This window comes from Calidris pugnax, unplaced genomic scaffold (genome assembly GCF_001431845.1).
Source record: "Calidris pugnax isolate Ruff unplaced genomic scaffold, ASM143184v1 scaffold8, whole genome shotgun sequence".
Classification (NCBI taxonomy): Eukaryota; Metazoa; Chordata; class Aves; order Charadriiformes; family Scolopacidae; genus Calidris; species Calidris pugnax.
In genome coordinates, this window is record NW_015090830.1 from 2,513,278 (window position 1) to 2,525,571 (window position 12,294).

General features: G+C 42.0%; 1 protein-coding gene across 1 annotated transcript; it reads left to right on the forward strand.

The window, feature by feature from the left end:
* Positions 1–34: 34 nt before the first annotated feature.
* Positions 35–8,043, forward strand: CCT5 (chaperonin containing TCP1, subunit 5 (epsilon)). The gene is made up of 11 exons (XM_014940926.1): positions 35–214; positions 1,015–1,075; positions 1,170–1,334; positions 1,859–2,057; positions 2,838–3,030; positions 3,944–4,093; positions 4,426–4,545; positions 4,945–5,130; positions 6,097–6,234; positions 6,620–6,800; positions 7,768–8,043. Exons 1-11 carry the CDS (start codon positions 110–112, stop codon positions 7,893–7,895), a joined length of 1,626 nt encoding a protein of 541 aa, XP_014796412.1. The 5' UTR covers positions 35–109; the 3' UTR covers positions 7,896–8,043.
* Positions 8,044–12,294: the final 4,251 nt, after the last annotated feature.

Here is a 12,294-nt window from a genome sequence, read left to right on the forward strand (position 1 = left end):
CTCGCGGCTGCCGGCTGCGCAGGCGCGGCGCTGGCGTGCCCGGCGTGCGTGCCGCGTCACGGGGCGGTGTCCGGCTCGTGCTTGCCCGCAGCGGGGAGCGGCGGCAGCCATGTCGGCCATGGGGACTCTGGCCTTTGACGAATATGGGCGCCCCTTCCTCATCCTTAAGGACCAGGAGCGCAAGACGCGCCTCATGGGGCTCGAGGCGCTCAAGGTGAGCGGGGTGGAAGGGCCGGCGATCCGCCCGCGGGCCCTCGCTGGCCGGGCCGGGCCGCGCCATGCTGCCGTTAGGGGTGGGCGGGGAGCGGGGCGCCGTTAGGCCTTGGCGGGAGGATGGAGCCCTTTGGGATGAGGCGATCCTGGCCACGATGGTCTTCTGCCCCGGCCTCCGGCGCAGGTCGCCTGAAGTCTGATCTAGGCCTCTAGGCGCGGAAGGAGCGGAGGGGGAGAAGAAGCCATCGCCCGTGGGGCTGGGAATCCGCCACCCGGGGCGCAGAGCCTGTGGGGGTCTCCGTGCCCTGAGTCCTGTGGTCTTCGGGGCGGTCTGCCCTGCAGGTGGGGCTCCCCTCCGCCCCCAGCCCCCCTTTAGCCTTCCCCCATCTGAAGCCCCGTCCTTGTTCCCCAGAAAGGCAGCGGCTGGGCGGGTAGGCAGCCGTGTGTGGATGCGTGCGATTTGAACGCTGGTGGGAGAGGGGAGCAGAATTATACTGGCTTCTCGGTGCTTGATTGTGTTGCTTCCCCGCTTTAAACCCCGGGGCTGTCATTTCGGCTGCTCCACTTCGGTGTGCCTTGGCTGTGTGAGTGCAAGCTGTGCGAGAAAAGGCACGGGAAATGTTTCTGGGATAAAAGCAATACATGTACATTGATTTTATTGGTTTTTTAATTGAAATTGGCTGTTGTCAGTTAAATTGCAATATTTGCATTAGCTTTTTGTCCCCTCTATTTTTCTTAGCTTAATATTATGGCTTTGGGATGCATGATAATGATTTAATTTATTTCTCCTTTGTTTTATAGTCTCACATAATGGCAGCAAAGGCAGTAGCAAGTACTCTGAGAACATCCCTGGGGCCTAATGGTAATTGTGGAATAATTTTAATCGTTCTTTCTCAGTAATTGTTTTTGGGGTTTTTCTAGATTTTCATTCATGCTTTGAATATTATTATCTTTAGGCTTGGATAAAATGATGGTGGACAAAGATGGTGAGGTAACTGTGACAAATGATGGTGCTACCATCCTGAATATGATGGATGTGGATCACCAGATAGCCAAACTTATGGTGGAGCTGTCTAAATCTCAAGATGATGAGATTGGGGATGGAACTACCGGAGTTGTTGGTAAGAAAAGATTTAAATTTAGCTTGGCTTTTCCAGCTTTAAAATCAAGCTGCTTCAGCTGTTTTCAAAAATTTTGAAATTTTGTGTGAAGTAACAGTAGCTTTTCCATAGCATATTTTTAGAATATTTGCTGCTGAAGTATTCTTTTCAGTTCTTGTATTAGAAGTTTTTTAAATAAAAGTATACTTTTGTGTCTTTTCTAAGTATGTTTACATTAGAAGTCAGTGTTGCGACTCTTCTTTGTACTTTGAAAATTTTTCTGCACAATTTTTTTCCATAATTTTCTACCTGTCCCACTTTGGTGCCGCCCATGCTTCCTTTTGATCTAACATAATGCAGTTTTCTTTCCAAGCATAGCAAGTAGGAGGTTGTTCACAGCTATTTTGTCATCTAAGAAACATTGAACTGTTAAAATATTACAGAAAAAAAATTAAAAGCATACTTTTTAATCTTTTGATAATGTACTAAAAATGATCCTTCAATCTGTCAAAGAGTAAACATTGTTTTAAAATTTTGTTTTATAGTTTTGGCTGGAGCGTTATTGGAACAGGCTGAGCAATTACTAGACCGTGGTATTCACCCTATCAGAATAGCAGACGGTTATGAGCAGGCAGCCCGCATTGCTATTGAGCATCTCGACAAAATCAGTGACAGCTTTCCAGTTGATCCACAGAACATTGAACCTCTGATTCAGACAGCAAAGACAACGCTGGGCTCGAAAGTGTAAGTCACAAAAACTTCAGAAGAATATTTACATTTCCCTTAAAACCACTTTGAGTAGAGAGAAGAAATCCTGGCTTTTACTTGTGTTTTGATGGGTTATTAAATTGTTTGTATTATTGGAGTGGCTGCTGAAGGCTCTTCTATATTTGATTTTGGCTAATTTCTCAATGGTCCATGTCTCAGGATAAGAAATTGCAAATCCTTTTTCTGTAAAGGGTCAACTCCATGAGATGGAACAGATGCAAAAGTAATTTCATTCTAACCTGTTCTGTTACTTCCAGATTTGCTTCATAGCAAATTCCAAGAGTAATGCAAACCTTTTAAAAAGAATAATTATGTGCTATGTTTCAAACGTTTGTTTTGGTGTGTTCTTTCTCTTAAAAAAAAATTAAAAACTGTAGGATAGTTCCATAAGGGTATTTTTCATTATGTGATCTGTGTGTATTCTATAAATTCAGGCATTGTAAGGGTTTCATTTGCAGAGTTGTCTTAAAAGTGGTTTCTGTGACCCGAATGTTTCGTAGTAGCTAGTTCTCCTCACTTATTTCAAATCTGTATCTTGAGACTATGTTCACAAAGACTACTTAGACAAACTGTATTGTGTTTTCAGTTTTCTGCCACGTTTAGTTTCTTTTATTTCTGTGGTCTGAGTAGGACCACCTCTTAATGCATCATATGAAAGTTATTAGCTATAGTGATTCTTTTCTGTTCAAGATTGATAGAAACACTTTTCTTCCAAACTGTGGAAACATAACACAGCTTTACTTTTTTTTAATACAGAGTTAACCGTTGTCACAGACAAATGGCAGAAATTGCTGTAAATGCTGTGCTGACAGTAGCAGATATGGAACGTAAAGATGTTGATTTTGAGCTGATCAAAGTACAAGGCAAAGTTGGAGGTAGACTGGAAGATACGCAGTTGGTTAAAGGAGTGATCGTGGATAAAGATTTCAGTCATCCGCAGATGCCTAAAGTAAGTGATGCCCCTGTGTGAGTCTCTGTAATATCTTAAATAAGATTGTCTAGCCCACTTCAAATGCTGACCTAGCATTTCTTAAGTATTTAAACGGTGTTGTGGTTTGGCACCCATATATCAACAGAGAAAGGGGAGGGGAGCACTATTAAACTCTTCATGTTGGAAGAAACCAAGTTAGAATTTACAACAGTCCTTAGAAATTGAGGATTAGCTGGGGGGATTACTGTACAACTAAATGATGACAAGTGCACAGTTCTATGTTGAAGCAGAAATAATCATCCATAGTGTGTAATATGCTTAAGATGCTTAATGCAACTCAGTATCAAGAGATGTTTCTGCTGCTCTTAAGCTTTGAGTTATCCTGTTGTCATGTTGGGAACGCTCCAGAAGCTGTCCTTTTACTATATTTGGTGTAGGTAAGGTCTCCAAGTCTTTGTTCAGCCTACTCCGGGAAAGATGGAGGCAATTTTGAATTTCTACTAATTTGAAATACCTTTCTAATAGGTGGCACTTTATCCTCTAGAAAGGAAAACTGGTGGAAAGTGTCAGTCTTGTCAAACTTACTAAATCATGGCTGTGAAGATGAGTCACAGTGGATGGGAGGGCAAATAATGGTTTTGTTGAAGTTTTATTTGTTGGGTTTTTTTAAACCTAAACTATAAAAAGGCACCACTGGTAAAGATTGTTAAATACTTGAACAGTGTCTTGAAGCTGTTGAATTTCTTCTAGGTGGTTTAGAGAGATTTTTGATGGAATTGTTTGGGTATAGTTAGTTTCACTTCAGAATCAATCACATTATCTTTAAAAACACGGAGCTATGAAGGTATGTCCATATGTTGTACAAATATGGGAAAGAGGTGTTACTGAGGTCGGAACCTAACTTGATTTTATTTTTTTTTAAACTGTACAGGAGCTTAAAGATGTTAAAATTGCAATCCTTACTTGTCCATTTGAACCACCTAAGCCTAAAACCAAGCATAAGCTTGATGTCACATCTGTGGAAGATTACAAGGCACTGCAGAAATACGAAAAGGAGAAGTTTGAAGAGATGGTGAAACAGGTAGTCTTTAGGATTATTTCTGGTTTTGGTGTTTTTCATAGCATTTACACAAAATAGCATAGTGCATAGATTTATTTCTGGAAGTGAGCTAATGATCCAGAGAGGAGCAACATAAAAGCAGTTGTAAGGCTATGAACCAAATTTAAGTTCATCTAAGTAAGAGGTACACCCCGCTTTGAAGTTTACCTTCATTTCTGTGTGCGGCAGGTGGTTCTTTTTCAGACATGTTTTGATAAAGTTAAGCAGATTAAAACCATTAAAACCATTAATAAATTGTTTTTCATTCCTGGGTTAGTTCCGATCAGAAGATTGATGTTGTGTGTTGCTTTCAGATAAAAGACACTGGTGCAAATCTTGCTATTTGCCAGTGGGGTTTTGATGACGAGGCAAATCACTTGCTGCTCCAGAATGAGCTGCCTGCTGTTCGTTGGGTTGGTGGACCTGAAATAGAAGTAAGTAAAATCTTCCAAAATTGGGCTTTGTACCAGTTCTCAAACATCTGTTAAGTAATATGCTGTGCCAATAAGAAGTTCAGGCTTTCTGGCTAGAGCTGCATACTCGTGCATATCTGAAAATCACTGGGGATCTGTGGGAAGAACATGGAATGAATGGGATTATTCTTTATCATTGGAGTGTATGTGTACTACTTGTTAAAAGTTTTATGTGGCTGGAAATGTTTCTGCTTTAGTCTCATTGCTTGCAGAAACAAGGCATCTCCTGAAATACTTTGAAGTGATGGGGAGATAACCTTTTGGAGTGGGCCTTTGACGGATTATCTTCCACTAATTTTATGTTATGAAAAACATAATGGAAAACTCTTCTCAAAATAATTGCTGGTTGTTTAACTACAGTTAATCGCCATTGCAACCGGAGGGCGCATCGTTCCTCGCTTCTGTGAGCTCACGGCAGAGAAACTGGGGTTTGCGGGCATTGTGCGGGAGATCTCCTTTGGAACCACAAAGGACAGGATGCTTGTCATCGAACAGTGTCAGAATTCCAGAGCTGTGACCATTTTCATTAGAGGAGGAAATAAGATGGTGAGATGCCTAATTTGTTACTAATGATTGACGCATACGTTGCTAAATGTGTAGTTTCTTTCAAAAGCACATTAACTCTTCTTGGTTTTGTCTGAATTTTCCTTGCACTACGGACAAATAGCAGGAGTGGAGGGTTGTAGGCAGTGGTGACTATGTGTTAGAAGTCATTTGTTTGATTCACATTCTATGTTTTTCAATGAAAATTTTATTCTTTCACTATTAGACAGTATGGTTCATAAATATAGACACAGTTTTATCTGTGGATGCTCTTGTCTGTTTTTTCTCATGAGAGGGTCGCTTTTATGGGCGAAGAGAATACTACCATTTCTGAAAGATTTGGTTTTATTATAGACTACGTATGTGACTTCTGACTTAGTTCTGTTAAAATAAAAAAAAACCCAAACCCACTCAAAAACCACAGAATGAGACCATTTTAAATGTTTATGTATTTAACCTGGTTCTTAGTTGTACTGTTAAATTATATTTAGTATAGGTCAAGTCCTACTTTGAATGAAGAGCCTTAGGAAGAAAAGAACATAACCCCTAGTCTGAAGAGTTCTTTAAGAATGCAAAAATACTGCTTTAAAGGTCAGCATAACTTGTAAAATCCTCCCAACTTCTCTTGAAGTTGGGACTTGACAGAAATTGCAGTCTGAAAAGAATGTTGGTGTTTAAATTTCAGTGGCTTGGGTCTTGGAAACACGCTAAGGCTTTCAATCTTGCATAGGAGTTTTTGCTTCAAAATACAGATATAAAAATAACATGGAAAAGGTGTATGTTTTTTTAGTTCTTTCTCTGCTACAGGTGTTTAACACTTTATATTTTGAGATAGTATAATATAACAGTAGGAGGCCCATGGAAAGATCCTACAGTTTATTTGCAGTTTTCTGTTTCTGTATTAGGAAATATATCTCCATAGGTTTTAGTTGTGTCTATTGTAAAATATACCCTATTTTTTAATTCCAGATCATTGAAGAAGCAAAGCGATCTCTTCATGATGCGCTGTGTGTAATCCGGAATCTTGTTCGTGATAATCGTATTGTATATGGTGGTGGTGCAGCTGAAATTTCTTGTGCCTTGGCAGTCAGTGAAGCAGCAGATAAGGTAAGAAAGGAGCAGTTACAACTTCCTTTAATTTATGAAGGGAAAGTAAGGGTTAAGCTCATCTTAAGAGGTTACAAAAAAACTTCAGAGAACTTCCAGAAATTGCATATTGTGGTACTTCTGACATTCGCTGATAACCAGTCTTAAGTTTCTTTCCCCTCTCTATAAAAAGTCATTACCAAGACCTTTTTCCTTTAATGATAAGAACAATTTAAAATTGTTTTAATTTGCAAATAGTTACTATCCAACGATATTAGTTCAGTTCTTGAGATACGTATTTCCAAGCAAATCCACCTATCGTATATTTTTTATAGCTAATGTGAAAATCTGCTTTTGCTAAAACTGGAGTTAATAGCTGCATGAATTTAAATGTCTTTTCCCCTAGTGCCCATCTCTGGAACAGTACGCTATGAGGGCTTTTGCAGATGCCCTGGAGGTAATTCCCATGGCCCTGTCAGAGAACAGTGGTATGAATCCAATCCAGACTATGACTGAGGTGCGGGCGAGGCAAGTGAAGGAAAATAATCCTGCCCTTGGCATTGACTGTTTGCAGAAAGGAACCAACGGTAAGAACTGTAGCGTGGGGAGGGAGGAGCATAACTGGGTTTTTTTTCTTAAAAGATCCAAAGGCTCACTATTTTGCTTCCTCAGCCTTTTTTTGTTGTTTTGACCTGTGCATCACTTGAGTTATTAACTCTTCTCCCTTGTCATAACAAATGAGAATGCAAGTGGAGAGACACGTGCATTTCTACCAAGTCAAAAATGTATAATTGCTTGAAAACCTTTATTTGGTGGCAAGATTAGTTGAAGATGTTGACCGACCTTGTGATACTGTAATAAAAGCTGCTCAGTATGAGGCAAGGTCAGGCTGTGTGTTCAGTACTGCAGTTTTAGTGATGCAGTTTATACTGCACCACTAGAAACAATTGTTCTGAGAAACAGCTTGTGAAAGAAGTAAACAAAAGTTTGGAAATGTCTTTAGGTAGTGTTGTTCACACCAGTATGTATGCAAATACAGACCTATAACAAGCAGAAGAAACCAATTTATAACAACTCACTTTCATCTGGACATATGCTTTTCACGCTGCTGTTTTGTTGCTTTTTTCAGAGAAGATGATGGTAAATTTTGGAACACAATGTAAGGCATTGTGTTTGTGTAAATTTGTGACCTTCTTTGATATGGTGTTGCTGCTTTATGGCATTTGAACTTTCACTTCTTTAGTGGTTGCTCAGCTCTTAGGATGCTTCTAATATTTGTAGATGGAAACTGTACTTTTCATAAAGTAACGCAGAAAGGTGAAAAGCTGTGATTGGGGAAGACTTAGTTGGGAAAAGAGTTTAGATCTTAATGTTCTAAGATCTTTGCTAAGAACCCAGACAAAACCCTAGTTTGTACGAATTGTTTGTCAGCTATGGTAGCCAGTAGTAAAAATTTTAAAACATTCTTTACAATTACATGTAAGTTACTATCCAGGTTAAATAATGCATCTAGATTTGAAGAGGATGTCTAATCCTTCTGCTTCTTTTTGGCAGACATGAAGCAGCAGCATGTTATAGAAACCTTGATTGGTAAGAAACAGCAGATTTCCCTGGCGACTCAGGTGGTTAGAATGATTCTGAAGATCGATGACATCCGTAGGCCTGGAGAATCTGAAGAGTGAAGGTTGAAAAGCAGGAAACATTAAGGGGCCACAGCAGTAGCGAAGAGGGTAGTATTCTGATGCTTCATCTTCGGCTATTTATTTTGGACACTTTTTGTTTCAAATACTGTAACAGCTAATTGTTGGAAATAAAACACACTTTAGCACTGGTGGTTTCAAGACTGCTTTCAGAAGTATCGTGTGTTTTATTAGGCGTGAATATTCAAAGAAGACACTTCTTGAATGTATACCAAAGAAACATTGATAATAGGGTAATAAAATTCCATTGGTCCTTTTCCATTGTGCCTTGTGAGCAAAGCCCACAGCTTCTCGTTTTAAGGGGTCTGTCACTCCTCAGTGAAGCAAGCAGCACATTATTGTAGCCTGCAGTAATTCTTATATGTTAAATTTATCAAATCTCTGTGGTACCCTTTAGCTGTGTTCCTGATTTATGTGCAAGGAGGAGTTTTTACAGGGGTATGCACAAGCAGCCAAATGGGTTTTTTTCCCAGAAGTTTTGTCAATGCCACCATAATAGAGTGTCTTTACTTAGTGAGTCCCAAATATGATGTTAGAATGGTAGAGTAAAATTCACTTGCTTGTGAAATTATTAGCAAGTAACAAGTTGTGGACCAGAACTAATGTACATTTTTTTTGGTCAGATTTCAAAAGATAGGGAGGTCTTGAAAATACGAACATTACTTGCATTTCATTTAATGTGCGTGTTTTTCAAAGCGTAGTAGTACAGAGGAAGCTTTCTTTTTTTACTGATCCCTGATCAGATCCCTCGTTCTAATTATTTGCTATGATTAAACATCAATTGAGTCAAAGTCCTTCAGTGAGTGTTGGTAGGGGAAGAAGGGTAGAAATAACAAGTTTTGAGTTTTATGGTGGGAGAGTTCCCGGACTAGTCATAATAAAATCTATTTCCAGGACTGTTTCAAGGAAGAATCCTGCAGAGCTTTATTTTCACTGTTAGAAAGTGAGTACTGGGTGTTTCTTTGTTATTCTTTTGCCTTTACCAAATTAGCTTCATTTACATGCAGTTCAGTGAACAACAAAAGTTAATCCGTTTTACTGCTGCTGAAGTCTGGCATCCTGAACCAATTTATGGTTGTAATTGTGAATCTAAAATCCCATAAATACATTGGCTGATGTTAAGCCATCTCTTTGTTCAGTAATGGAAAAAGAAAATGAGTGTATCTAGAACTTAAAAGGGAATAATGTAATTGTACTAACACAACCCTGCCACCTGATGGTGAAGTTGTACATGTGACAGTAAGGAAGTGAGAAAAGATACTCACATTTTAGTTTTTCCTTCCACCTGCTGTCCCCTGTTGTGTCCTAACCCCAGTAGGCAGATTTCTGCAGAGAGCTGCTCCCTCACCCTCCTGCAGGGGATGGGGGGGGAATGGGAAGAGGAGCAAGCAGGAACTGGTGCGTTGAGATAAAGACAGTTTAATAGGGAAAGCAAAGCAGAAAAAGGAATTCCGTCACTCCTTCCTCTCCTCGGTGTTCAGCCACCTCCAGAAAAGTGGGGCTCCATCAAATGTGACTGTTACTTGGGAAAACACCAAAATTCTGAACGCCTTCCCCTCCTTCCCCTCAGCCTTTTATTGCTGAGCACAGTGTTACAGGGCATGGGCTATCGCTTGGGTAGGTCAGGTCACCTGCCTGTGTGCCCCCTCCTGACCTCCTGCACACCCCCAGCCTGCTTCTTGGGGACGGGGACAGAGTGAGAAGCAGAGGTTGCCTTGCCACTATGCAAGCACTATTTGGGGTGTTTTCAGCATTGGTTTGGTCACAAATCTAAAGCACAGCACTGTACCAGCTACTATGAAGAAAATTAAGCCCATCCCAGCCAGGGCCAGAATGCCTGTTCTGTCCACACCAGTGAATCCTACTACCAAATCATTTCAAAGCTTCACCTATCAACTCTTCTTCAGTCACTTTTTTTTCTTGGTAGCTTAGAAAACATGTCTCCTTTAAAAGGTGAGAGGCCAAGACGAAACGGGCAGCACTGGACACCTCTTCCACTGCTCTGCTTTTGGATGTCCTGACCAGGAGGTGAGGAGGAGGCAAAAGAGGGAGGGCTCTGTGGAGGCAATGCTGCAGCTGAAGGTTGTGATGATGCTCTGCAGATGGTATATGGGGCTGTTTCACAGCAAGTTGGAACTTACAGTTGGAAACGCTGGACAGATGTTCAGCATGACATGCTGGTAGTTTCTAAGGATGTGTGAGCCAAGACCTGGCCAGAATTAGGTGGTGTGTTGGCTTGGTGGTGGCTTTTTTTTCCAAGGGCAGGTTTGACTAAACTGCTGCCTAATTCAGAAGCCTCTAGGAACACAGGAGAAATTATTTTAAAAATTTTAAAATCATGTGGTTTTGCTGATCTGACTTAAGGAAATAAAGTTTTTGTGCTCTGTATATAAATATTTAATCTTCAACCAGATGTTAGTATGTAAAGCCTGAAGCTTGGTGATGGAACTTTGATAAAATTGTAAGAAAAGAAAGTCAGTCTTGTACTGCAGGTCTTCAACATAACAGATATACTGCGTTAGCATTGTCAATAATTGTTGTGTAGAGGCAATTGGAGGACAAATGGCTTTCATCACAGCATGCAACACACAACTGAAAGTATTAAGCCAAATTAATTAAAGGAGTGCAGCTCAAACTGTCACAGCAGGAGTAATTGAATTTGTGCTTTGGCAGAACAGTGGGAATACCAGTACTGTGATTTTGTGCTGTGGCCTGCCTCTGCTCAAATAAAACAGAGCAAACGTATCTGAGGAATGAAATTCGGATTAATCATGGTGTGTTTGTAGCCATCGGGAACCACAAGCCTTGCCCAGCCGTGTGTTTGGGGCTGAGGGCCAAGGTCCCTTCCAGTACTGCTCCCTCACTCCGGGAAACAGCGAGGTGTGCCACTGGAGGGCATCCCAGATCTGCCGCCACATCTTTCAAAACCGAGCTGCAGCAGCCCGGCAAGGCTTTCCCAGCGTCACTGACACGGCACACAAATGTCATCAACAAGACCCGAATCTTTCCAAATTCCCCTCAAGGGCTCAGTTACCTGAGCTAGTTTCATGAGTAGCCCCACGTGCCCTCTTAAATCATAGAACCATGGAATGATTTGGGTTGGAAGGGACCTTAAAGATCATCGAGTTCCAACCCCCCTGCCATGGGCAGGGACACCTCCCACCAGAGCAGGTTGCTCAAAGCTCCATCCAGCCTGGCCTTGAACACCTCCAGGGATGGGGCATCCACGACTTCTCTGGGCAACCTGTTCCAGTGTCTCACCACCCCCACAGTAAAGAATTCCTTCTAATATCTAATCTAAATCTCCCCTCTTTCAGTTTAAAACTGTTACCCCTCATCCTATGACTACACTCTCTGATAAAGAGTCCCTCCCCATCTCTCCTGTAGTTTTCATATCGTCCTAGTCTCTCCTGCTGCATTCCCAGGCCTGGACTCCTTCTCTGACCTCTGCCATCTCCCTGCTGACACGACGTGTGCTCCTCTTTGCAGCTCTCCATCCCTCCCGGGCACAGCCAGCCCGCAGCAGCTGGGGGGTGCCACGCACCCAGGGCTGGGCTTCTGACTGGGTGCTCTGTGGTGACTCAGAGAAATCGGGTCTGAGTGGATTTTTTTTTCAGTAAAAGGGTTAAGCAGAGCTGTGAGACAACACGCTTGTTTCTCGACAAACTGACATTTTTTAATACTAACATATTTTTCCTTTGCAAAACCAAACCGACCCTGCTGTTTGGTCATTTCTGACTGTGTTCTGCATGGGAAATGATGCCTCCTAACGAGAGCAGTTCCTGCCTGAAAGATCTGATTTGACAAGCTCACAGGCAACCACAGCTAGGGTCTTAAGGGGAGCAAGTGGAGAAGCCCTGCTAACAGGCGGGTCTGCTAGCTCTCTCTGCAGTGTCAAGCCACCAGGATATTAGGCTGCCTAGACCTAGACCTACCTAAATTACACCGAATGGCTCCAGAGCCTGCCCAGGCTGTTCGTCTCTGTTGCTAAGGCTGTACAGGAAAGGGGGCACTGTGGGAGCTGCCCTCCTCCGTGGCAGAATGGCCTGACCATCCCTTGCACTGTTAAGATTTACTGTTGTATTTGCCGTGGAGATGGTTACTACGCCCCCGGACTCTTACCATCCTCCGAGGAGGGATGGTTCAGTTGCGAGGTCTGGGTCTGGGAGACTGGCCTTGTTTGTCCTCCCTGCGTAGAAGTCCCTCTCCATCTCACATCTTGGAGGGTTTCCCAGGAACTCTCTGCCAGGGAACATTTCTCACCATGTTAAAGAGCCAATTAAATGGACTGACAGTGTTTGCTTTGTAAACAACTCATCTCTGTGATACAACAGACACAGATTGCTAAACTCAAATTACTTGGGGAGGCTGGGGAAGGGGG